Source organism: Equus caballus, chromosome 14 (assembly GCF_041296265.1).
Source record: "Equus caballus isolate H_3958 breed thoroughbred chromosome 14, TB-T2T, whole genome shotgun sequence".
NCBI classification, from domain to species: domain Eukaryota; kingdom Metazoa; phylum Chordata; class Mammalia; order Perissodactyla; family Equidae; genus Equus; species Equus caballus.
This window is the reverse complement of record NC_091697.1, coordinates 73545297-73572471: the sequence shown is the minus strand read 5'-3', so window position 1 is coordinate 73572471 and position 27175 is coordinate 73545297. Positions and strand designations below refer to the sequence as shown.

Sequence of the window (27175 nt, the reverse complement as noted above, 5' to 3'; positions counted from 1 at the left end):
AACATTTTGGTAAGAGTATCTTTGGGCCTGGCTGAGCATGCCTCCATCTGTCTCCTGGGGTTCCACTTTCCCCTTGGAGGAGCTCACAGTGTGTGCAAGATGCCTGGCATGTAGCAGGAGCTGAATGAATGGAGGTTGCCCCAGAAAATTAAAATAACTACTGGTTGGGAAGTTAGTAAGGGAACAAGAAGGGAAGAGAAACTTGCTCAGAAATCCTAGCCCTGGTTATAATATTGTTCTGGAACTCACTATTTCTTTGATTGCCAGGGGAGTAGCAGGGTCTTGAGAATAAATCTCAGGCATTTGTGCCAAATTCCAAGGTTTTCTAGTTTCACTGCTCTCCAGATGTGTTGAAATGAAGCCAGTTCCAGATTTTCTGATGGCCACTGCAGAGTCCCGGCTTCCCTGAAGCTCTCCACCAGTGGTTCTTACTGGCAGTAGTCCTGCCCAGTGAGATTTGGAATTTTGTGGAGAAGGTTTTTCTGCTTGACTCTGGGCGGGGTGGGGGATGCTCTCTATTCTGCCACGCGTGGGACATTCCCACCAGCAAAGAACTGCTCTGCATCCTACTTGACCTTGGACTGACCTGCTGGATTTTCTGCATACAAAAAACCTGTTTATAATTTTCTTAGTTTAGACCTAAATCCATTTTACATATAAACACAAAATAGTTTTGCTCAGTTGTAATATACACTTGATTTTGAAGTAATGCTGCGAGTATGTAAATTGAAGGAAAATTGTCATTTGTTTTATTTGGAATTTGACCAAAAGTTTTTCAGATTTCAGAAAATCACACCAGCTATGGCAGGGCCCCTGTGGCATCTTTACTGCCAGAACAACACACTTTCATCAGACTGCATTGCATTCAAGTGCTTTTACGTACAGGCGCAAACAACTGACTGCTGCTTATGTCTTCTAGGCTAGCCTCGCCTGAGTATTTAGATATTGAAATACTTGATTTATTGCAAATTACTTCTATTTTACTTCTCCGTATTACAGTTAGGATATTATATTGATTTTTTCAAATAGATCATGTATATGGATAAGTTTTATTATCTAAATTTCATTTCAAGATCTTAAAAGAGGGCATTATGTCTGCCAGGATTGAGAACCACTGCTTCAGTGGAGTTTTCCATTCAGGGAACTTCCTCACGATGGATACGTGTACCCTGGGGTCTTTCTCCATCTTCACCTTTAGGACCCAGACTTATTACCATGGCTATCTGGCCTGTCAGTTCTCTCCTAGAGCTGGACATATTTCACTGCCCCCTTTATCAAAGATAGTCTGAATGCTGATATGTCTTTTCACATCTGTTTAAAGTATGTTAATAGGATACTGTTATGTTCCTATAGGTTTTTAACATAAATAATTGTCAAATGATTATGACATCTAAGACTATTAAAGTCTTGACAGATAAGTAATTTCTGAACTCACTTATTCTAACGTAAGTGAAAATGCATAAATGAGTAATAGACAACAAAACATTTTTGTCATCTTTTCAGGGAAACATAATGAATGTCATTCTTCAAGGTTGAAAATCCATATGTGTTGTATTATCCCCCTCTTTTCCTTCAGGCACTTTGAGCTTTGTTTTAAAGGAAGCTTATGCTCTTAGAACATATCCACTGATGATCCCTACCCAAAGACCAATCTTCTGTATCCATACTGTGACCGAAATTCTCCTTAGCCAAGGTTAACACAGGAAAAGAAATCAGGGATTCGCATTACTCCTCCCCTCACCCCCACCTATGCACACACATGGGCAGGTGGGGGGAGTAAGAAGTGGGAAGGAGGAAGGGTTGGAGAGAGAGACAGGATAGAGGAGAAGGGGAGAGAGAGAAGTGTTCAGCTATTTGACTTTTCTAAATTAACAGAAGAGAGGAAAAAATTCCAAATGTGCAAGGTTAAAGGAACAAAATAAAATCAAAGTAGAAAACTCACTTTGGTGTTTTAGAGTTAATAAAGAATTATGCAATTAATGAAAATTGAAGCTGGCTCATGCCTAAATTAAAGTTAGGCTTTATAGGTCACATTACACTGCCTATTTCTGCTGCCTTTCCTTGGATGCTTATTGGTATTGAAGGAAGTTTATATTGGGAAGTCTGTTTTCGTCATGCATCAGTGATAGGGAGAAAATAGGAGTACAAGGAAAAAACTAGGAGAAAGTCACGTAGATGGGGGAAGTTGAAATTCTCTGGCCTGAAGGGACTTTCTGTAAGTTATTTGCAGGGTGGATTTATACATACAATTACAGTGTTTTCCCTTTAGAGCACCCTCACTCCGAGAGGTTTTTAATAAGTGTTTGGACCTACTGGATTTTACTTTTCATTTGAATTTAAAATATAATTTTAGGGATTAGTGTTATATTATCAGACATTGATGTAACTTTCAAATCTGTTATATACATATTTTTTCTTCATTTGTCTTTATCTCTTGTATTACATTTATTACAACTTGCATATTACTTTATTATTCCTTGCAATCCATTTTCTCCCTTACTACATTTTAAGCTTCTCGTGCATGCTTACTATTTTTATTCATCTATGTGTTCCCAGTGCTTCCAAAAGTTCTTTATGCATATAAATGTTCAACATGTTATTGAATGAGAAACTCCGCCGAAATAAAGCTAACAGATGGTTCTGGACATTGACAACACATTAAAATCACCTGGGAAGCTTTAAAAAAAAAATCCCTGTAATGGCCCCACCCCACCCTTGGCTTAATTGGCTGAGGATGGGGCTTTTGCATAGCTATGTTTTAATGCTTCTCAGGTGATGCTCGTATGTAGCTACAGGTGAGCACCCTTGATATGGATCAGTGGAAATAAGAGATATATGTTACCCCTCCTTTCTGAGCCACTGGCACTGAGCATTTTTCTCCTTTGAACCTAAATATGTGGCTTCAGTGGACTTCTTTTTATGTTCATGTTTTAATTATTTGAATCACTTATTTTGTTTGCTTTTACTTTAAATTAAAACTACGTTGGGGTTTAGAGGGAGATAATTTATCACACTCTTTGCCCTTCCCTGGGTCTTCAAGTGGTAGACATAAAAATATCAGCTTCATTACTGGCATAAAGAAAATCTGGACACCACCACTTTACTCATAGCCAAATGGGCTTCCTGGTGTTCTGATGACTTGCCACTGAATTAGATGGAGTCATAGGTGCACCATTGTACCCTGGAGGAGTCACCCCTGCCCAGATAAGTTTACCGCATGGAGAACTAAATACACCTGCTCTGTGGGCAAGCCGAGCAGAGACAGGGCCTGAGCTACACCTGTTTAGTTCCTCCTCCCAGATTCTCCATTATTTTCTTTTACTTTCTGTGTTCGCCTTCTGGAAAGTCAGTTGTTAGATCTGCTATGTTGATTCTCTGAGAATGTATCCTTTTTGTTCTCCTTTTTCCCTTCTCTTTTTCTTCTACTTTCTGGGAGATTTCTGCCAATTTATATTTTCGTCATATTATGATTATTTTTTCACTGTAATTTTAAGCTTTAAAAAAGTTTCCCTTTTTTATTCTTTAATTGTACTTTGTAGCATCCTGTGCTTGTTTTGTGGATGCTGTGTTTTCCTTTGGGTCTTTCATCATAAACGTTAGGAGTCCCACCCCCCCCCATCACCCTGCATTGTCTCAAGATTCTTCTGTTTCTTCCCTTCTCTCTTTCCTTCCTTCTGTCCTTTCTTCCCACCACCCCTTCTTTTGTCTGTTTCTTTTTTATAGAAAGTATACTTCTAAGGTATGTTGCTCATTCACTGTTCTTTCATGTTCAAGAGTGGGAATTGGAAGCCACTTGGAACCTAAGTATGGGGAGAGGAGCTTCATGTCTGGCGAAATCTCTGTAGGATGGCTAAGTGGAAAGCTGGATTTTTCATTAGGGAATCCTTGATGTTAGTACATGAGTGTCTTTTCCCTGAAGCTGTTCTGTTTCTCCAGAGAAAAGTGTTCTTTCTCTGTGTTAGTGAGTTCTGATATTAGGGTCAGGAATGGGGAATGAACAAAGGAAACTAGGAATGCTGTTGTTCACTTTGAAAACTTGAACTCAATCCCCATGTTTTCAGGGCCAAACATCTTTCCTGACCTTAGCTGGGTCCTAGGTCAGAGTCTCCAGTCTATCCCCAGAGAATAAACCTCTGTCTTCTGTTAATTGTCTGGCTGTACCAGGCTGGGGCAAGAACCTGGGCATCTATCATTCCATGTGCTTAGACATCATCAGTTCTGTTTTCACCTTTGGACCTTACCCACCCATTGAATGGTACCTGGTTTCTCCAAGTTGTGAATCTTCTATGGGATCTATGACAACCTATGATTTTTAATTGGGGGTATTTAGGCCATTTATATTTATTAGGGTTACAGATATGCTTGAGTGAATCTGTCCTCTTGTTGTTTGTCCCATCTGTTCCCTCTTTCTTTTGTCAATTTCTACCTCCTTTTGGATTACTTATTTTTTATTATTTCATCTTATATTCTTTATTGGTTTATCAGTTATTACTCTGATATTTTAGTGGTTCCTTTAGGGTTTATAGCATACCTATGCACTTAAATGTACTGTAACTAAATTATCACAGTCTTATCTTCACCACTTACTACAGTCTATCTTCAAGTGAAACTATGCAACTTTACATATAGTACTTCCACTTCTCCAGCCTTGGGTAGTTTTACAGGCATGTACCAATTAGTACTCAGCTGAATAGTCAAGGAGACTCCTCTTCAGATCTCTGGATCTCCATCCACGCAGATCTTGCCTCTCTGGTTTTTGGCCCTGAGAACTCTTGTCCTCCCTGGATTCCCAGCTCTGCCCCTCAAATTGGGGCACTCTCTGGTGTCCGCCTGATTTTCTTCCCTTAGCTACATCCTGGAGATTCTCTTCAGGCATTAATGTGGGGCAAGTGTATGACTCACTTTGTTTGTATACCATCTTTAGGGGATCACTGTCCTTTGTTACCAGGTGATATATTACTTTTTTTTTTTTTTTTTTTTTTGGTGAGGAAGATTTGCTCTGAGCTAACATCTGTTGCAAATCTTCCTGTTTTTTTGGTTGAGGAAGATTAGCCCTGAGCTAACATTTGTGCCAGTCTTCCTCTGTTTTGTATGTGAGTTGCTGCCACAGCATGGCTTGATGAGTGGTACTATATCCATGCCTGGGATCTGAACCCATGAACCCAGGCTGCCAAAGCAGAGTACACCAGACTTAACCACTATGCCACAGGGCTTGCCCCTAATCTACGTCTTTTTAACAATTGTTTAAAATATTTTGTCTAGTTTTTTAGTTGTTTTTGGAGGGAGAGTAAATCCAGTCCCTGGTATTCCATCTTGGCTAGAAGTGAATTCCCTATGTACTTTCGTTCATATAAAAATGTGTTATTTCTCATTCTCTGATTTCTCCTGTCCTTTCCTTTTGTTCTTGTGGGTTTATAACTTTTCTTTATTGCCTTACTATCATTTTAGTGGTATTTCAAAAGAGAAAGGTAGATTCAGGTGAGAGAACTGATGGTGGATTGATCACATGCATTTACATCTCCATAATACTTTTCACTGTATAACTGAGGCTGACATTTGAGACCAGAGCTGACGTTTGAGATGAGATCTTTCTGACATTCCTAGTATTAATAGTAAGTTTAATAGAGAAGGATTAATGAACACAATTTGTCAGTTGTTAACCCCCGTTGTTGAATTAGTTTTTTACAAGTATAAAAATACTCTGCAAATTACACCCAGATCTTGGAACATAATGTGATAAATCCAATTCAAGTTGACTGATAGGTAAGAATCATTTCTATCCCCTTTTTGTGTCTCTATGTGTGTGATCCTGAAGGCCTAACATGTGGCCTAGGGCAAGTCAGTTTGAGAACAAATATTTGACTTTGTCACACTCATTAAATCAATAAACACCAATCCCCTGCTATATTCTTTTAAGCCCTGTGTGAAGATACAACAATGAATAAGGCATGGTTTTTGTCCTCAGATTCTTCATAATTTAGAATCTAGGGGCATGTTAGATAAGCAAATTATGCATTACATTTCTAATGACCCAAGTTAACATTGGTTGGTGGTGCTAGAGATGCCTACAAGTGGTTCTTGGGATACAGAAAAGAGACCTGTGGTCCACCCTGGACTACCATGCTGACTATAAGCTATGTGGAATCTGAAGAAGGGACCCATAGCCTCTCAAAGTACAAATCAGGGCTAGGAACGTGGGGGAAGATGTGTTTCCTGGCAGAAGGAAATGTACCTGCAGAAAAAGAGAACTGTGAAGGAGGATGATGTAATTGCCAGCCATTAGAGTGGCCAAAGGTCCATTGCTTAGGGAAGGGTGCTGAGGGTGAGGCAGGAGGGCTGGGCTGAGGCTGCCTTGCTCAGAGGGAAGAATTCAGTAATTCCCTTGGAAAGATAACCCTGGTGAAGGTAAACACGTTATAGAAAACTGTCATATTTGCAATCTAAGAAACAGGGGCAGACCCACAGTCAGCAATAAATGGAGAAATGAATGGAAACTAAGAAAAGGAACATTTTGCTTCTTTTAAAACCTTAAAGCTGATCTCACAATCTTTAAGTCTATGAAGCTTACAGTGCTGTAAAATAGTTTCATAAGTCCTCTCACAAAACCCCAGAATTCTGATTTTAAAAACTTGAGATCATCAGGTATTCCTTGCACTAATTTTAATCTTATTTAATGCATTTTTAATTAAACAAGCATTCATATCGATCAGAATTTGAAATATGCTACATGAGTCATTCCTTCATGTCTTTCCCGGAACATTTCTCCTTGTGGAGAAGAAGGTTGGAATTGTCTGAGTAAGTTTGTGAAATGAACTTCTGCAAGAAATTTTTTTAACCATTTAAATTGTATATATTAATATTCACAATGGTGTGAATCTGGCATAAATTCAAAACCTGGCAGTGTTCTAAGGAATAATATCATCCTATTGATAAGTCTAATATTTGTTTCTGAGTTGTCCAAAAAGAAATCCTGATTATTCTTATAGTATCTAATGTGGTTCCTATTTACCTGCCTCTTCTTGATTATTCGTGACTAAGTGTGTCTGAATGTAACATAAACATTAATATGAGATGTTATTTTTCCATTCTGAGCTATTTTCTAGGCAGCTTTATTATTTTGTAGGCAAAAAAGATAATTTACTCTTTAATCCCAAGCCTAAATACCAACTCCTGAAAAGATATTTATTTCTAATTAGGTCCTTCAATACTGAATGACAGTCTCTGACCCAGTAGAATGTACACAGCATGTAATAAATATTGACTAACTGATGTAATGGCATAATACTTGAGAGTGTTTGACAAAGAGTCAAATGAAGATGGGAGAAATTTGTGTATTTAAAACTTGTATATTTATTAAAAGTAAGCAACTAAAGAGGAGTCAGCCTGCCCACATGTTCCAGTGAATGCTTTTCGCTGTAATTTTCAAAGTCACTTACTGCCCCAAACTTTAAAAACCAAATCAAAAGTGTTCCAGGAAGAACAGATTCGAAAGACCTCCACACACATGCCAGAGTTGAGTTTTCCTCCTTGCTTTAGCAGTGAAGATGCCCTCTAGAGACCTGTGTTTATAGTCTGAAACCTCAAACTCCTCTTTGCCCTACCAAAGGAAAACCACATACCCAGCAGATGTGTCCTGATCACGTGTAGTGAAGAAATAATATGAAATGAAGATTTGACTGGGACACTGTCACATTTTCTAAGTATTGAGTGATTGAGGACACTTTACTGATATAGAGAGGGTAAAGAATGTGACTGTTTTCGTCAAATAGAGCGTCCATGTCTTGAAACATTAATGCAAAATGAGAAAATGCAAGTCAAGTGCAGAACACCTAGTGAGCAATCCACAAATATTTCATATGCATCAGGGAATTAAGGCCATAAACTCTTTAATATAGCAGATCTTTGTGTAAATCATGCTTTAAGAAGAAACTTTGTTTCACAGTCAAAGATTGAGTAGAACATGAACTCTTTTGCCTCCCCTATCTCTCATATAGCCTATACCCACACCAGAGTAATGGATTCCCTGGTTTAGGCAACTGCTTGATGAGGAATACTCGATAGAAAGCCCTCATATCATGAGTGACTTATAATCCAAAGCTTGCTTCTAATAGTCTTGTTTGAAGCGAAAACCACATTCTCCCATGGATGCCCCATTACACAGGCAAAGCAGGCTCCCAGAGCAGTTCACAGAGCCTGTTGGTTCATGTTGTAGCTGAAGTACAGCACTAATCACACCCCTTACTCCTCTGTACATGTTATTTCCCCCAAAATTCTTGGGGATAATGCACTCACCTGTCTTCCCGGAAAGCTAGGAAGACATCTTGACCTCCCTTTTGGTGATAACAGCCTCTCCACCCAGTCATTCTGGGAAGAGAGGACTCCACAGCTAGGTCATGGTGCCAGTTCTCTGGGGTAAAATAGTAGAGGTTTCTACCCTCCTGTCATCAGAAACTTACAGGATGCTCCTCTGTGGGGGCTGGCTACTCGTGTACATACCTTTCCCTTTACTTCTAGAAGATACAGTGATTGCCCTCACTCCTTACTCTTGGGTTCCCTTCATTCCAGCCAGGTGTTTCTCTTTCCCTGGACCAAGTATCAGAAGATACTATTTCTTAACTTCTCTCTTACTTCTTTGGAAGAAAACAAAGTACAAAACTGATAAGCATGGGTCTTTTCAGTATCCAAAGACAGAGGTAAAATCCACTGATACTGAGAGGAAGGCTTACTCTCTATGAACCTTCTCCACTTTTAGTAATAGATACAGGAGCTTTGACATGAGATGAAGGACAGAGAAAAACAAAAAAACCCACAGAGAATGCATTGGCCCAGTGTAGGTTGTATATGAAGTCAATCCTGGGGCCCAGGCCAGGGGGCAGCCTCCTTGCCACCACAGCTCTGGCAGTACAGACAGGGAGTCAAGTTGAAAGGCAGGACTGAGTGCAAGCCAGGGTAAGATGAGCACCAGAGGATTACCAGCCTGCTTGGGAGAGCAGGAGATGAGGGAAGGGAAGCTCTCCCCAGTGGTATCTGAAAGCTGGGAAGGAAGGGTGGTGCTTAGGAGAAGTTGGGTGAAGAGCAGGGAATGCCTCGAGTGACCAGAGTCTGAGGTCTGACCACCATGGAGAACAGAGGAGTACCATTCTACACGTACCATGGCTACATAGAACATGCATCCAGGGCACTTTCTTCTAGAGTAACAACTCACATGGCCTCACTGGTGTATGCGTGGTGGATAGCACTGTCCCTATCATGGGCCAGGGGTACTGTTTAGAAATGCTATAGGATATCTGTTTCTGATATAAAAAATCTCCTCCTCAAAGAATAATCAGGATAAACTGTGTCCTCCTTCTTTTTGACCACAAGCTCTTTGTATGCAACTGGTGAGGCAATAGCTTCTATTAAGCTTCAGTTCTTGGCAGGAATGTGTGATCAAAGGTGCAGTTTTTGTCTTCCAGGAGGACAGCTGGTGCAGGACCTCCAAGTAGATGGTTACACTGTAGTCCCGTGATAGAGGAATACACAGGATGCTGAGGGAGCTCAGGGCAGGGGCTTGGAGAAGAAGAGACAGAAAAGGCTCCCACTGGAATTTATCTTTGAAGGATGACTAGGAGTTGGCACATTAGGGAAATAAAGGTAGCAAGGGAACAGCATGTCTCCTTCTGCTGTGAAGCTGTGAGATGAGATAGAGTGACTGCATATTGTCCTGTAAGCCAGTGGACATACAGGAACGATGAGACATGAGCAGGGTTCAAAGATAAATGTGTGTTTGTCAGTTTCCACCAGTGAGAAAAGCAGTTTTCACATTTTACAGTTTCTCTTTCAGATTATTTTTAAAGTTGAAGAATTTCCTGATGTCTTTCAGATTGCTTAGGTGGAATCTCTATTTTATTTATAATAAGGAGCTTTGAGAACCTCTCCATAGAGCAGTTCATAGAAGCTACTTAGTGAATTCATTGGATTGAATCCAGCTGCCCTTGGCAGCCACATTGTAGATTAATTATAAAAGACTGGCTTTATTTGCTATTTTTCAGGTACCATGATCAACAGGATGTTACTAGCAACTTCCTTGGAGCAATGTGGTTGATATCAATAACTTTTCTCTCCATTGGTTATGGTGACATGGTACCTAACACATACTGTGGGAAAGGAGTCTGTTTGCTTACCGGGATTATGGTAAGTGTCTTTTTGCTTTCCATCTATTTTATTTACACTCAACAAAGTGCTTAGAGTGTTGGGTCCATGTGCAGAAGTCATTGTAAGCCACTTTGTTCCCCAATAGCAGGAAATCAGTATAAATAAATCAGACTGTGTTGGGAGAGAACGTCAACAGTTTTCATCTTAATTCTTCTCATCATGAAGCTTCATTGAGGTCATAGAGCTGCTGGATTGCTTCTTCTGGGAAATGCAATAATTTCATGAATAAATCTGATCTTAAAGCTTCAACTCAGAGGGAGGAAATTCTTTGCTTGAGTCTGAGTTCTGTCATTTCCTACTAGCTGTGTGAACTTAAGTAAATTTGTCTTCTCTGAAACTTACTTCCCTCCTCTGTAAAATGTACAACATAATAACTATCTTGCAGCATGTTGAAGGGTTGAAGAATTACATGACATTTTATTAATTATATTTATTATTTTAACAAATATTTGTTGAGTGCCAGTAATATGCCAGGCACTGGCCTAGATACTGGGAAGACAGCAAAAGAAGATGGAAACTGTTCCTGTCCTGCCTTCATGAAGCGTACAGGGGAAGACCTACTCTTAAAATAAGTGAAAAATAATTGTTAATTGATTAGAAATTGATCCCTGAAAAGTTGACTTACAAGCTGATATGGGAAGGGAGGGTAGTCAGGTGAAATGAGAGGAAGGAAGGGCATTCCAGGAAGAGGAAATGATTGGTTTGAAGGTAATGAGGCAAGGAGGAGCTTGGGACATTGGAGCAAGGCCACTGGGCCAGGAGCATACAGAGTAAAATGGGAAAGTGGCATAGCATGAGGCTGTGGTCCGGAGGCCAGGACTTGTGGAGCACTTGAGAAAGGTTTGCTGCCTATGGTGACACTCAGCTGGCTCAGACCTGTTCCTTGCCCCTTACACACTACGATTTGGCTAGGACTGGTTTGTACTATTTGTTTCAGATATATGAAAATGTAAGGCTAGCAAGTGGTCTAAAATTTATTATAATGTGCTGTGATCTTTTAAATGTTTAAGCCAGAGGTAGTTTCAAATTGATGTACCATTTTCAGTAACCTAGGTTCTCTTCATTCCTCATCTGCTTTTTATAGTTTGATTACAGCAGAGAGTGTTATCTTGATTTTTATTTGTTTTCTGCCACTGTAAGAATGTGAACCAGTACTAGGAGCTCGTTAGGCAGGAAATTCCCAGCATTTTTGAAGTTAGGCATCCCTGCCCAATGCCTCTGCTATGTCCACCCCCAGGTTAGCAGAAGCGAGGCAGGCTTTCCACATGAGGGCTTTTGAACGGTGGCCAGTGCAGCACATACCCTCACAGCAGCTGCCTGGGAAGCTGGAAGGACTGAGTGCCCATGGCACAGATAAGGTGGGAATATTCTTCTCCCACTTGGCCCGACTGAACTGGGATGGGGCAGCTGGCTGTGAAAATAAAAACCAGGGCCAATTTTAAGGTCACCAGTAGTAACAGGATGATCATTTCAAGTCACGATTGTGGAAAATATAATTTTAGGGGTCATAATCTAATATTATTTGCTTGTAAAAGAAACATATAGGGGCCAGCCCGATGGCATAGTGGTTAAGTTCAGTGTGCTCCACTTTGGCAGCCTGGGTTCACGGGTTCACGTCCCAGGCATGGACCTACACCACTGGTCAGCTAGTCTGTGGTGGCAACTCACATATAAAGTGAAGGAAGATTGGTGCAGCTGTTAGCTCAGGGATAATCTTCCTCAAGAAAAACAAAGGGGAAGATTGGCAACAGATGTTAGCTCAAGGCTAATCTTCCTTAGCAAAAAAAAAAAAAGAAAGAAAAAGAAAAAGGAAACATATAGTTTTGTGAATTTTAGTGAACATTTTTTTTTTTTCATTACAATTGGTATGGTCCATTATGTTTACTATTGGATCACTTCCTCCTTTTTCCTCAAAAGATAGCATTTTATTATATAGTATAATGCTTTGGGAAATAAAATTTGCATGTGTGTATTTTTGGAGGGCCCATAACAAGCCCACAAGAGACACGAATGATGCTATTTATAAAAACAGAACTGGTAATGCAGAGTCTTTCCCCTCACGCTCTTAGAAACAACTTCTTTGGTATTCCTGTTTGGCAAGATGTCCTCCATTTTATTTTTGAATCAGGAATGACTCAGGGTTCATGCAAACAGGCTCATTTGTCATGGGATCAGAGCCAAATTTGAGGTTATCTCTGTCTGGATCTTGTGCTACTTTTATCTTTCCACGATTTTTTTCTTCATCCTTAATGTCTCAAGAACAGTTCCTTCAAAGTCTGATCTGACAGCACAAATCTTCTGTTTAGTGCTTGAACTACTTCCTGCTACTGCTTAGGTTTCACTAGTGATCTTACTTTGTTTTAAAAAACTTGAGTTTATAAGCAAGTTTAATCTATATGGACCCAATGGTGTTATATGCCATGAAATTTATAGTGACATCGTTCCTGCCCTCTAAGCTCCTGGTGAAACAGTCTCTCTGTTCTTGGGCTCAGGAGCTCCATTCCATCTTCCTGATAAGGAACAGATGTCTCTTGTTGACCTGATAAAAAATCATTTACTTGCATGCAGAGAAATTTGAAATCCTATGTAGAGTTGGATTATCTCTATGCCCAGGCCAAGCAAATTCTCATGGAGTCAGACCACAGAGCAGTCTGCTGGGGGTGAGCTTCTGGGAGTGGATTATATTTCATGTAAATTTTCTGGGGAGCAAGAGTTTATGGATGGAGGTTACTTAGAAACTAGTACTTAGACTGTTGGCTGACAATATGGATTCCTAAAAGAAAATATTTTTTTCATAGTCCATATAAAAGGTTAGTTTCCTTAAGATGAAATGTGTTTCTGTTTTGTCAGACAAATTTTGTTTTCTTTTGCTTTCAGTAATTTAAATAGCAGTTTGTCACTTTTGGATTATCTAAGCCAGATATGACTTGTTTTCAGTTTAGGCAGTGATTTGCCTATTCTCCGTTGGACTTTTGCAATGCGTGTTTAGGTAGAATGCACCTTGTCAGATTTCCCATGAGTCATCTCTCCGTCTCTATGTCCCTCTTCCTCTGGCCTTTAATAAATTGTGAAAAAGAAATACAATTTACAACACTCCTGAGAGAGCACAGGGTCATCCCAGAATCATTTTGTGTATTATATCTGAAGTACTGTGTTTCTTTGTGCTCTTTATATTTGAATTTTCTTGTTCTTGTGTTTATGAAATTTTGATAGAATTTATACCTTTATGTGGGTTTTTTTTTTACTTTAAAGAAAAACACAATTGATCTAAATGCTAACACCTATAAAGCTTTCCCATTTCAAAAATGCGCACACAAGGAAATTAGCACTGCGTGTTTTCTTCCTACAACTAATGAAAGTCATGAATTATTTCATGGCATCATCTTGAATGTTCGCATTTCCTTGGTAAAAACTCAAAATTAAACTAGTTTAAAATTTTTAAATAGCTTAATTGTGTCATGAGTTATATTTTTGGGAGCCAAGGACATTAAGATTAATCTGCAGTGCTCTGGGCAGAAATATATTGTTAAACTGTGAGGAGAGTTTTCTAGAATATTTGTAAGAGAACTAAATGGGTTTATCAAAAAATAGCCTCTCCTGGCCTGAAATATAAATTGTGAATCCAGGACAATCATGCAAAGCTTTGCATATAATTTTTAAGGTTGTGTTTACAATGTTATACATAGATGATTACGGAAATAATAAAATAAGTGGATCTGGGATATTGAAATGCTTTAACAGGGCTTCCATTGTGATAGATCAAACAAATCAAGTAGAAATTTCCCTTTTACCAAAATCTACCTAATATTAGAACTTCAGAGACAAAGATCTCTTCCTCTCTCCTGGATATCATTTTAAAAACATAACATCATAGGATTGCCTAATAGACAAAGTTACTCATTACCCTTCAAGAGAAAACCATCAAGGTTGTAATTACTTTCTCCTTATTCTTTTATCCTTCCTGTTTGAGGAGGTACTAAGGACCTGAGGATTTATTATTGTGGATGTCATGATAACCAATGGCATGAATTCTAAATAGCTTTATTTGTTTGGTTGAAGGTGGTAGGGAAACAACATTGTTAGATCATGGTATCTTAGCTTTTTGTGAGCACCAGCTAGTTCTTCAGTATCTCCAACTTTATAATAAAGTAATTGTTTTGTTTAGCATTTAAAAAGTTATCGTATCTGTACATATAGATATAACATATGCTGAAAGATGTAATTTTCCCATACCTATGAATATGTATGATTATTTCAAGATTAGAATACAGCCTCATTGGTAAGAGTATCTCTTGTATTAGAACGAAGGTCATTCATTTGTAATTTTTGCTTCTTGTTCTGTAAAATTATGGCAACTCTTGTTGGCCCTTTATCTAGAGTATGGATGACTGAATTTTTTGGCCTAATTATCTTCATGGAGTAATATCTGCCCATTCCTAGGGACACAGGTTATTATCTGATAAGTGGCCCTCTAATGCTGATCTATAAACCCCTGGTGTTCGACAAAGTCCACCATGGATTCCTCAGCAAAAGTGAGGCCACTTCTGATATGTGTGATTTAGGTTTCTTCCGTCCCATTAGTATTTTTGTATAAACAAAAGCAATGCATGGGATTTCACAGTTCATAACAATTTAAAAATCACCACACCAGTTAATTTTTAAAATTTTACTCAGGGAACAAAAAAAGAAAGTCAATTTTTTACACCATTTTAGGATGAGAACATTTGATAATAATCCTGTCGGCATTGAATTTGCCCCAGGGTAAGGAGTCTTGATTTAGGGTCTCATGGCTACTCAGGCAGTTGTCCGAGTTCAATAGTTTCATCATGAAGGGTGGGAACGCTACACTGTTAGCCCAGTCAGAGGGTGTTCCAAACACAGTCCTAAATCAGCCAGAGCTTGTATAAAAAGAATGACTGGTATTAAAGAGAGCTAAACTTAAGGTCTGATTATATTCCTGCTACTTTCTGTCTTTGCGTTTAAGGATTTTCCCCCGCTGCCAGGAGAAGTAGAAATCCTGAGAAACTAGACTAAACTCATTCCTTGGTGTTGTCTGTGTGAATAAGCAAAAAGTTCCAGGATACTTTTACATGTCTTACATAATTGGACATGAGGTGTTCATATCAAATAATTTTGAAGACATTTCTGTTTGTTTTTTGCTTCCTTCTGGTATGTTCACTGAATCTCACCAAATAAAGGCTCAGTGAGGAGAGTGTATCTTTAAATTCTTCCAGTAGTTTCTATTTTGTGCAGAGCAAAGGAGGGGCTGATGGGCGTTTTCAGTCATAAGACTAAATTCTCCACCAGCGCCCTAAGTGCACCCTCACGTCTCCCCAAGAAAATTTCTTCAGAAATCTGACAGCTGCTTTCTTCCAGGTACCGGCAAGTATAGTTGGAAGTTGTGACCTTCTAGCATCCAACTCGTTGACTCTACAATTCCACTTATTTTTCCAAACCCTCAGCACTTTCAGTTGGCAGAGCTGCCCTTCCTGTCTCTAAAATACGTGCACTCACATTGGCGCTGTTGCTAATAAGGAGATTGAAACCCAGGGATGACTCACTGTTGATGACCAGTTTGATGCAGCACTTCCTTCTTTCCAACCACCAAGCACAAGAGGGAGCTGCACAGGCAAATCACTCTAAAGCAGATTCTGGTTTTCCAAGCCCAGGCTTTATCACCGAACCTGAAAAACCACTCCCACCTTCCCCCGCATCTTCCTTAGGATGAGGACATTCAAATTGACCTCTACCCCCCATCAGCAAATATCAACGTGTATTGGAAGATACTCAGAGGTAGGGCATTTTGATAGAGGGAATTTGTCTTCAAAATTACCTTGAATGTTGTTTATTTTCATGACCTGAAGAGATCTTGCAAAATTCCAGAGGGATATAATATTAAGGCGGAGTGTTTTATAAAATTTTATTTGCCAGAATTGATTGTTTTACTTATTTTAATGAAAGAATAATTACTTATGTCAGGCAAATGCAGTAAAAATGTTATTTATTTTTCTAAGATATTGAGTCAGTCAACCCCAGGGACAGAAAAATGGGCAATGTTTTCAAATACTCATTTTACCTTCCTTTTGGAGGACAAGTTGATATTTTAAAATGAAAGTTAATCAATCTAAAAGCTGTTCTATGTGTATTTTAGGTAAAAAGCATGATTTTTTCCAAATTAACTCCATTTTGAGAAATTTTAGTTACTGATAGTTTAATAAATTGGCTATCAAACTGAAGTTTGACCTTTTAGGAGCCACAGGAGGTGAGTAAGACCCAAGTAAGACTTGCAGGAGGATAATTAACTTAACATTGGAATTTTTTGAACATTAGCAGTTTTTTCATTGTTGTTGCTGAGGAAGATCCGCCCTGAGCTAACATCTGTGCCAGGCCTCCTCTATTGTTGCTGCCACAGCATGGCTGACGAGTGGTGTAGGTCTGCACCCAGGATCCGAACCCACAAACCTGGGCCGCCAAAGTCGAGCACACCTAACTTAACCACTATGCCCTGGGGCCAGGCCCATGAACATTAGCATTTTTCAGCAGAGACATTCTCTGTGGTAGTGAGTATTCTGGAATTTCCTGAAAAAATCATAATTTTCATTATTATATTGAATCTTTGGCAGGTGCCTTTTTTAATAAGAAAAGAATCAAAACCCTTCCCCACTGTGCTCCTAAAGGAATTTCTCTTTTCCATAGGCTTGTATTCTTAAGTTATTAAAGGTTGATCCCAAAGTGTTTTTTTCAAAATGATTCTTGGAAGTATTTATAGGATCAACATAACCAGGTCATCTGAAGTAAAAATATGTCACTTCTTTGCATTTTTCAAACATTACATGATAAATAATCTTGGGGAAAACGAGATATCTGAACTTCTTTTACAGTTTAGGGACCCACCATGGCTTACAGTATCTGTGCTGTATGGGAGAAAAGCACTACATTTTAACTTGGCAGCATCTGAGACTCTCCAGGTGTTGGCATTCAACTATAGCTCTGCTCTCTGATTGGTATTTGTCCGTTCACCTTGATCTGGCTTAGGGTAATGAACATTAGTAATTACTTATCTTTTCAATAGTTATCTTTTCTAAGGACAAGGCCTCTCTCCCCCCTCTTCTTCTCTCTCTTGCAACATCTAATCTGTTAGAAGGAAAGATGATAAACTAGCCAAGGAAAACCTAAACCTTTGCTTTTAATATATTGGCTTCATAAACATACTGTGTTTTCTTCATTTAGTTTTTAGTTGCCCGAGTGTCCTGAAGTGGCATGTTAATGATTTGCTTAGCTTTTTCCTAATAGCGTAAATGAAATGGGAGAAAAGTAAACCAGGAAACATTTTCTGACTTTGGTGGAGGACTATGACTCATCTTGTTAAAGGCATACAGGGATCTTAATTTCGGAGAGTAACATATGTTAGTCCCAACTGTTTCTGCATCCATTGTGATGATGACACGCTTTGGAGAAAATGTTGTAAAAGCATATTTACTTTCATTCTTATTCACTTTATGAAAGAGAATGGTCCTGGAAATAGACACTGAGTGGACAATAACATCATGCCATTACCTAAATTACTATAACCATTAATATGGTGTAGGAATTTACCTTAAACCTAGAAAGCTTTCAGAGATGAGCCAGCTTCATAACTCTAAAAATTAGAAAAAATGAAAGTTATTCTGAAATGCAGTTCTATACATATCAAATCCTCTTATGATTTATTAAGAACCTAGGGAAGGATAAGCTTATAGTTCCTCTAATTAAAATAAGACTTACTACAGATAAGGAGTGAAGGACTCTGTATTCTAACAATCATAAGATTAAATTCTTTAAGTGGCTCTTGAGGTACAATTTAAAGGTACAGTTAGAATAATGGAATGAGGGATATACGTAGTAGTTTCAATAATTACTAAGTTGTCAGATTCACTTGCTTCTCCAGTTTGTAACAAAGGTACTCAGTTTAATGCACAAGACTTTTGGTGACCTTGAGAATGCTCAACACGAAATGGGCCAGCAGCAGGAAAAAAGAGAGCCCAAGAATAAACACAAATAAAATTCGACTTCTAAAGGTTCTTGATACCAGTTATTTTCCACTCCTGTTAGGATTTTGATTTCTTTCCAGAAGGATCTCAGCAGTGGCCACCTGCCAGGGGAGAACAATATTCAACTTCTAGCGCCAACTGCCGCCCACAGCTCGCTCTCTGGCGGTAGAAGCCCCTCAGGTTTTTACATTCTCTGCTTATTCAGGAACCATTTCCTCCCTTGAATCGCCCATAAATCACTGATTGAGGAATAGCTGGGAGCATCATGCAACAGGTGATCGTGTATTTGTCAAGCAAATGCTGTCATGCAGTGGATAGGTACAGATGGCTATTGTGGGTGGCCACTGATTCCTTCCACTGATTCTGGCTAGCCCTTCATCAGCATTCCGTAACTATTTAGACACTGTGGCTGATGTTTGAAAGTCAGTAAAATAGGTGTAGAAGCTTCCAAAGGCCATTCTGCAACTTCATTGGTATCCAGCTCTAAAATCACCTTGCTTCCATTGTCTTCACTCTGCACAAAATATCAGGATAACCATCACACAGCCCAGACATTTGTGACCCTGTATGCTCTATCCTCTGCCTTTACTTTCCTTGTTTATCATTTCCTGAATGTCTTCATAAGTAAATGACTCTGATAACCTTTAGCTGTCTTGTTTAAAATAGAAAGTAGTCTAGGAGTTCACCATATTCCCTCCATATCCTTCTTCATCTAAAGCAGGGACACTATCTTGGAATCACCTGAAGAGCTTTAAAAAATTCTGATGCTTGGGTTTTATCCCTGAGATTAGGATTCAGTTGGTGGGGCACGTGGTCTCTCAGCACTGGGATTTTTACAAACTCTCCAAATGATTCTAGTCACACTCAAAGTTAAGAACTACTGATTTAAAAGTTGCACCAGTTATGAAATAGGAACAGTGTTGATTTATTTTGGTAATTAACCATATCACTCAATTTTTAAACATTCCTGCTTTAAGAGTTAATCACATAAAATAAGATGAATTTGAATTTCTGGTTTTGCTTTGAAAGACAGTGCTTCATATTGTATCATACATATGGAAATGACCTTAAATAAGAATATGTGTGGTCCTAACATAGATAAAGGTATTATGAGATGAGGTAAAGTGTGGGAAATATATCATTGCTAATCAAGCTTCATTACTCTGCTGTAGTTGTCTCATCTCTAAAATTAGAGGGTTAAACCAAATATTGTCTGAATACCTCCTGGCCTTTTTCTCTGATCATAGAATCAATATCACCTCATTTCTGAGGACACTGATTTCTTTATAGAGCTAGATGGAAGGGAATACACAAACCCTCTGGAAATACTGTATTTCAACAATATCAGCTCATTAATGAGGCCATGTCTCTATGATCATAGTTCTCAGGTTGTGGCAAGACAGGGCAAGCATATTTATTTTCTCCTTTTCTCCTCACACTCATTCCTTCTGCCAGATTTGTTTTAGCAATTCATTCAGTGAGCCCAAAAATTCCTTCTTTGGTCCATAACTGAATAGCTAAATTACATTTATTAATTCAAATAAAAATAATTCTATAATTAATTATAATAAAACATAAGTCAAATATGACTCATGAAGAAAGATAATTTTCCTAGGTTGATTTTTTTTAAGGTTAAATGTAGATAGGTAATATTTTCTTTGAACCACAAATTGTTGTCACTTTTTAAATGTATAATTATGTGTTTGTATAAGTAATATGTATTCATTGTAGAAAATGTGCACTGTACAGAAAAGCACAAAGAACAAAATGTCACTGATATTCCAACCACTGAGAGAGAACTTCTTTTCACAGTTGGGCTTATTTCTTTCCAGTTGTTTTTTTCTTCCCCAGTGTGCATCCTTTTTAAAAAATAAAATTGGGAGCATATTATGTATATATTTTCTAACTTGCTTATTTAAACATTATATTGTCCTTGAATATTTTAGAAATAAAATTTTAATAGAGTCATAATATATTGTGGACATGCTGTAAGTTATATAACCATTCCCCAATATTAGATATTTAAGTTGTGAACCAACATACTTTTAAGGTGCAGAGTTGCTATTACAACTCTGTGATTTTTAGACCTACTGGTAATGAGAAAAACCAGGTTACCACATGGGAATTTGAGATGCTCTTATATAGCTATCTGGTGAGCACTTTACCTTTTTCGCTAACTTTTAGGGGGTGCTACTAAAAACTAGTTTAGAAAGATTCAAGTCTGTTGAAAGATCCTCACGTATTGTAATGTTGCACTCTGTGTCCCTCTTCTGTGGACTCCTGCCTGTGCCCTGCCGTTCATGCTTTGTTATCTGTCTATTGAGACAGCTTGACAGTCTCGACTCTCTGTGGTCCTCTCAGGGTTGAGAGTCTGTCTGGAAGTCTGGACTTCCCACCTCAGTTGGGCTCTTCCCTACCAGAATGTTAGCTGTGCCCAGGGCCAATGAGGTGGCTGTGGCAGCATAGCCTTGCCGCCTGACCCTGTATATAATCACTAGTCTTTCAGCCAAGAAGACCCCCACATCTCACAACTTGCAATGGGTGCACCGTGATTGCAGAAGAGGTGGACTATAATCTCCAGGGCACCACACAGTGTCACACGTCTCTTCCTAAGAAATCTGCACAGTGGCCTATAATTCAAAAAGGACTCCTGTTGACTTTTTCAAAACAAAGGTGGCCCCTTAGTGCTGGTAAACCTCTAGAATAGTAGGATGGTTACCTGTTACCTTCGGCACTTCACATATCTCTGTTTTCCAAATTCAGATCACCGTGATCTTTCTCTGGTCCTTTCTATTATGCACACAGAACAGTTTGAAGTTGTGCATGTGCTCAGATAACGCATCTCTGTCCATTCCTGCTATATCACAGTTGATTGGCCAGAAGACCTGTTGGTCTTATCTTGAGAGAAGATTATGGAATGTTATTATCTAGAGAATGATTTTTATTTCTACTGCATGCATTTGTGCTAATTTACTCATTTATTATTTGTTCCTATTATAGGTATATAACTCATTTTCTGTTTTTAAGAAGTCTCTGAAAATTTAGCAAGTTGCTTTTTCACCATTTATTTCTTATGATTAAAATGTGCTTGATTCAAATATGTTTTCGTTTTTAAAATATGTGAACTACTATTTTTAATGCCATTCTGAAGGCAGGTTGCTTTGCTTGTTGACCATGTGATTTCTGTAATATTTATTGAAGACACTGAATACTACAGTTTTTTTAATCTCGAGATTCTTTTGTACTTGGTGCAAGACATTTTCTGAATGTGACTGAGAACAAAAATAACAACTCCTTGGGGTTCTCTTCTTTCCCGGTTTTCAGGGTGCTGGTTGCACAGCCCTGGTGGTAGCTGTAGTGGCAAGGAAGCTAGAACTTACCAAAGCAGAGAAGCACGTGCACAACTTCATGATGGATACCCAGCTGACTAAAAGAGTAAGTTACCACCCCGTATCTTCAAAGGGAAGTTTATTGTGGGGTGTTTTTTTTTTCCCAGCTTTGGGCAATATGGTTCTTATTTTGACCTCTGAAGCTAAAATGACATGGTTTAAAGTTAAGGCATTCTTGGAATCAATCCATTTTTTCACATTTTAAGAATAGACTCTCTCTAACTTTAAGTCAGTTAGGAAATAATTGGACAACCTTGGTATTTACTCAAAGATAAAAATAGACTTCCTAAGTCTAAGTAAATAGGCCTACTTAACATTTAAGTTTGCAGTGTACAAGAAGAGACCAATATTGGATTGAATAGGAAAGAACGCACTGTCAGTGTAATGTATAAATTTTATGGGAAGGTGATTCAACAAATATTTTACTCAATTTTCTGAAGACTGCAGTTACAAAGACAAATAAGAAACAATCATTGACTTTTAGGACTCCAAGATAGGGGCAGAGACAGGCCCGTTTTATGATTTCAAGGCCATTAGAGAGACGTTGAAAATGGTTTAGCATCCTGGGAGAAAACGGTATTCACAGTATGTACAGAGCACTCACTCTGTGCCAGCCATTGCTCTAAGCACGTCACATGTGTAAACTTGTTTCATCCTCACAACAACTTTATGAGGGAAGTGCTAGCATTATACCCATTTTACAAATGTGGAAGCCAAGATACAGAGGTTAGGTAACTGGCTCAAAGTCATTGTATCAAGGGGGAAAGCCCTATAAAAGGAAAATGGTTTTTGCCAGACTGAATTTTTAGCCTTTCTTCATAGTTACTTGAGACATCAAAACAACAAGGGCAAAAATAACTAAAAATTATTTTATAGCAGAGTCATCTTGCTATGTAACCACTCCTCAAAATGGAATCCAATCAGGCTGTCATAGAAATGACAAAACACATTGTCATTTAGTAACTTTACCCATAAAAGAATCAAGAGAGATTTCCAGCAGAGTTCCAATTTTCAGTGTTTTTACTTACTCTTGATTTTGGCTGTATGTATAAAAGTAATCATGTTTAATTTGGTAAATACTTCTTAATAGATCAGTCACTAGATTGCACATATTTATTTATACAGATAATATTTATGAAATAGAAATTAGCAAGGCAATTAAATTCATGTTTCCAAGTCTTACTGATCAGACACTATTGTGAGACCTATTGAAGTTAGTAGGTCCACATAAATTCTAGAGGATCAGAGCCACTCAATTGCAGATGCTATGCTTTTTACCTCTTTGGAATGTCTTCTGCTGTACACAGTTTTCTCTCATTTTCTTCCAACTCCTGAATTCGCTGTCCAAACTTGTGAACATTTCTAAATGTTACAGAAAAGAGTGGAGGGAAAGAGGTCAGTGAGGAGCTGGATGGAGGACTGGGGTTCCTGTGACTTTCAAGATACATTAGGAAATGAAAATACATGCCCATTAGATCGCTGTCCACATCTAATCCAAACTGGTAGCAGGTGTGGTGTGTGTCTCATCGAGGGCTTGTTTGGATGAGTTCTGTACTAGACAATTTGTGTCTAAGAGTCAGAAGTTGTACAATATGAAAAGAACCCTTCCATCAAGCCCCTTGTATAATCCAAATAATTTCATCCTGAGGATTACACATTATAATTTTCACAGCAATTAAGTTAATGCCACACTTAAGATATTAGGCAGAAAAATACTTTTAAGACACCATATAGCCCATATATATATATGTGTGTGTGTGTGTGTGTGTGTGTGTGTGTGTGTGTGTGTGTGTAGGTCTTTTCAACAGTAAAAAAAAATTGTGACAGGATCACAAAGAAGAAAACCAAGTTAGCATGTTTGGGCAGAGTCCCCCATATTTCACAAGCAGATATATAGATTTATTTTAAGAAGGATATTTCTTTAAAGTTAGAAAAGACTAGGGCTTTGATGTAAAAATCTGGTGTAACATTCCTAAATACTGCTTGTGATGAGGATTTTTGTGAGATTCTCAGAGGTCTCCCAGTTTTGTTTGCAAGACATTCCGGGTTGGTTTTAGAGTTTAGTTACTTTAGTTCAGGGTCTCTCAATCTCAGCACTATTGACCTATTTGGCTGGATAATTCTTTGTCATGTGGGACTTTCTTGTGCCTTATAGGATGTTTAGCAGCATCCTTGGCCTCTGCTCACTAGACCCCAGTAGCACTCCCCACACCAAAAATGCCTCTAGACCTTGCCAAATGTCCCCTATGGGGACAAAATCACCCACAGTGAGAACCACTACTTTAGCTTGTTATTCTCCAAGAATTTGGAGGCTGGGACAATTCCTCTTAACAGATACTCTTTGAGTATACTTAATTTACTATAATTGCCTTCTTCCTGGGAATAATATGTGTTCATTTAACAAAAATATACTGTGTACCTAATACAGTCAGGGTTCTATGTTAAATGCTGAGAATAAAGAACTGAAATATAATACTCCAGGATTCAGAGACTTTTAAGCTTTTATAGTACTATTCCTTGGGCAAATTGGATGAAAGCTCTGTCCTTTACTGCTTGGCAGAAGAATGCACTATGCTCTTGCTCATGTTGCTCATGAGCCCCCTAAAGCCCAGCCCAGGCCCCATTTAGAGGACTATGGATCCAGGACCTAGATCTAAGATGTAGATGACCTTTCTTTGGTTTTCTTGAATGGGACTCATTTTCCCAAACTGATCCAATTTTCTGATGTTGCAGCTTTTCTGTTGTAAGTTCTTGTACACTTTAGATAAACACTCTATAAATAATGGTGCAATATGAGTCAGATTGTTTGTAGAAAGCTTTGTCGGTAAGAAGTACTGTTCTAGTTTCAAATTTTACATTCTGCATGATGCTTATGATGCTTTATTAATTCTATCATCTCATTACTACTTCTTAAAAGTGTAGCTACTTTGCAGTATTTCTTGGGACCAGAGTCTCTTATAGATCTGAGAAAGACACTCCAGCAGGCTTGCTGAAAGATTGATTTTTTTACAGGCAAGATGTTGCTATGTACAGGTACAAATGATAAAATGGCATTAGAATCAAATGTAAATTTCTGGTTTATGAGACTCATTCTATTATTCTAGGCAATACCATATTTGAAAATAATACCTCTTTTATAGTCCTCTCTGCATTATTTTATACAAAGTCATCAACTTAATGAGTGGCATTTACTTGGAACTTGTTTCCATTTGGTTATTTATGAAATTTCTTACTGGGTCCATTTATAATTTTAACTTTTTTTTTTTTTTTAAAGATTTTATTATTTCCTTTTTCTCCCCAAAGCCCCCTGGTACATAGTTGTATATTCTTCGTTGTGGGTTCTTCTAGTTGTGGTATGTGGGACGCTGCCTCAGCGTGGTCTGATGAGCAGTGCCATGTCCGCGCCCAGGATTCGAACCAACGAAACACTGGGCCGCCTGCAGCGGAGCGCGTGAACTTAACCACTCGGCCACGGGGCCAGCCCCTATAATTTTAACTTTTTAAACAAAAATTCTAAAATACTGAATGATCATTCATGAATGATTTCTAGAGAATAGCCAAGAGTAAACAAGGATCTAAACACCATACAAGGTTACTAGGATGAGAGATTAAAAATACAAATTAAATGGGGCCAGGCCAGTGACACAGCAGTTAAGTTCACATGTTCCGCTTTGGTGGCCCGGGGTTCGATGGTTCAGATCCCGGGTGCGGACATGGCACCATTTGGCAAAAGCCATGCTGTGGTAGGCGTCCCACGTATAAAGTAGAGGAAGATGGGCATGGATGTTAGCTCAAGGCCAGTCTTCCTCAGCAAAAAGAGGAGGATTGGTGGCAGATGTTAGCTCAGGGCTAATCTTCCTCAAAAAACAAAAAACAAATTCAAGAGTGCTATTTATTGCTAGAGAAAAATACAGCTATCCCCTGAAACACGACATAGAAGAAATCATTTTTTCTGATGCTCGACAGGGGTAATGGTCACAAGACATTCTGAAATCTGAATATGACTCTAAAGAAAAAGCAGTGTGAATATCAAATTATTTTTCTAGAAAAATCCTTCCAAGCCTTCCATTGTGCGTCTTAAGTGAATTGAACGATTTCCTTGAAAAATTATTCACCACGTGCAAATTTTCAGAGGAACAATTTTATACAGAAAACTAATCTCTGTTTGACAATATTAACCACATAAAATTCTGTTTGAGAGTAGAACACGTGATTGTGCCCAGCATTAAGGGAGATTGTTCTATATAATTCCAAAAGTCTACATGACACTCTGCAATTCAGAAATGGAGAAATGGTCCATAGCTCCACGTACCCGGAATAATCTAATGATTTCAGAATGAAAGCATGATAGCAATAACTTGTCACCGGGCTTAGTAACACAGGACCAGCTCTGATTGATAGATTTGCAGTTTATCACCTTACAGAGGCACTGTGTTTACCATGCTGTATCTTTTGGAAGTATTATTACCATTCATTCAGGTCTGAACCAAGAGGGAATCTTGGAGTTTGGCTCTCTGAATACTTTCATTTTGGAAAGAAACTTGAAAATGAGCAATTCTAGAATGCAGACATAATTTTTAAAGCAGGTAGATGTACCATGAAGGATAATTATACGTATTAATGTCCACTGTGGGTGTTTGCAATCCTGGTAGGAATTCTCAATAAGATTCATAATAGAACACTATTATGCAGTTATATAATTTTGTTTCTTGTGTGTCTCTTAGCTTTTACATTGAGCTTGGCTACATAGCCCCGTGGGTTAAAACACAAAATGTTTGGATCCCTTGGCCTTGCCCTGTAGCACAGCCACAACAGTCATCCAGCCCCGGGCATCTGGTGTAAAGAACCATGTAGCTAGTGAGAGAGGTTGGAACCCCGAGCACATGCGTCCTCGCTGGTGCAGGGGCAGCTGAGAGCAAGCGGCTCCCTGGTGCTCAGGCTTCCTCTTTGGTCCCGGGCATCCTGGAGGCATCACCCGAAGCATATGTGGCAGCATTTTATCATAGTTGAGAGGCAGGAAACCTTCCTGCTTTTTGAGTCAGGGGTTATGTTCCTTCCCCCTAAATTTGGGAAGAATACGAATACTGCACTAAAAAAGCCGCCAAAGGGAGAGGCAACAGGAAGAAAAAGTGGAAAAAGAAGAATCAAAGCAGTAAAAAGCACAGGAAAAACTATATAAAAAAAAATAGCCTTTTAAACAATGCTCTAATTACATGCATCGTGTAGAATTGAACAAAGCAAATTTTCAGTTAAAAGTCAATCTGCTTTAAGTGCTTTTGTGGTTTATAAAGTATTGTTACACTTATAAAATACTAAAGCCATCGGCAGTAAAGTACAATATATTTTTAATTACCTATGAGTCAGCAATATAACATTTCATGTCCTTTATACCTTTGAAAGAGGATTAAGGCATCTGAGTACTATTACTTGTAATAGCATAAATTGCTTTTAGCATCTTTGATCCGATTATTAATGCGCCTTTCAAAAACTTTCTGATAAAAGATTTGAATTAAAGTTGAGCAAGAGTGAGGTAAAGCACATGTTCTTTATTTTTCTCTTTCT

General features: G+C 38.5%; 1 protein-coding gene and 1 long non-coding RNA gene across 16 annotated transcripts in view; one reads left to right on the top strand and one right to left on the bottom strand.

The window, feature by feature from the left end:
- KCNN2 (potassium calcium-activated channel subfamily N member 2) overlaps positions 1–27175 on the top strand; it is a 406407-nt gene that overhangs the window by 365527 nt on the left and 13705 nt on the right. For all 5 annotated transcript variants that reach the window (XM_070234440.1, XM_023617854.2, XM_070234438.1 and 2 more), the window contains 2 exons: positions 10032–10173; positions 21549–21659. In XM_070234440.1, the coding sequence (XP_070090541.1) occupies positions 10032–10173; positions 21549–21659 (253 nt within the window). The remainder of the gene's footprint in view (positions 1–10031; positions 10174–21548; positions 21660–27175) is intronic.
- LOC138917494 (uncharacterized) overlaps positions 15253–27175 on the bottom strand; it is a 31270-nt gene continuing 19347 nt past the window's right edge. For 10 of the 11 annotated variants that reach the window (XR_011425604.1, XR_011425608.1, XR_011425612.1 and 7 more), the window contains 3 exons: positions 22892–22975; positions 20944–21122; positions 15253–18738 (listed from right to left, as the gene is read on the bottom strand). This is a non-coding gene — a long non-coding RNA (uncharacterized lncRNA). The remainder of the gene's footprint in view (positions 18739–20943; positions 21123–22891; positions 22976–27175) is intronic. The other variant, XR_011425605.1, reaches the window with a different exon arrangement.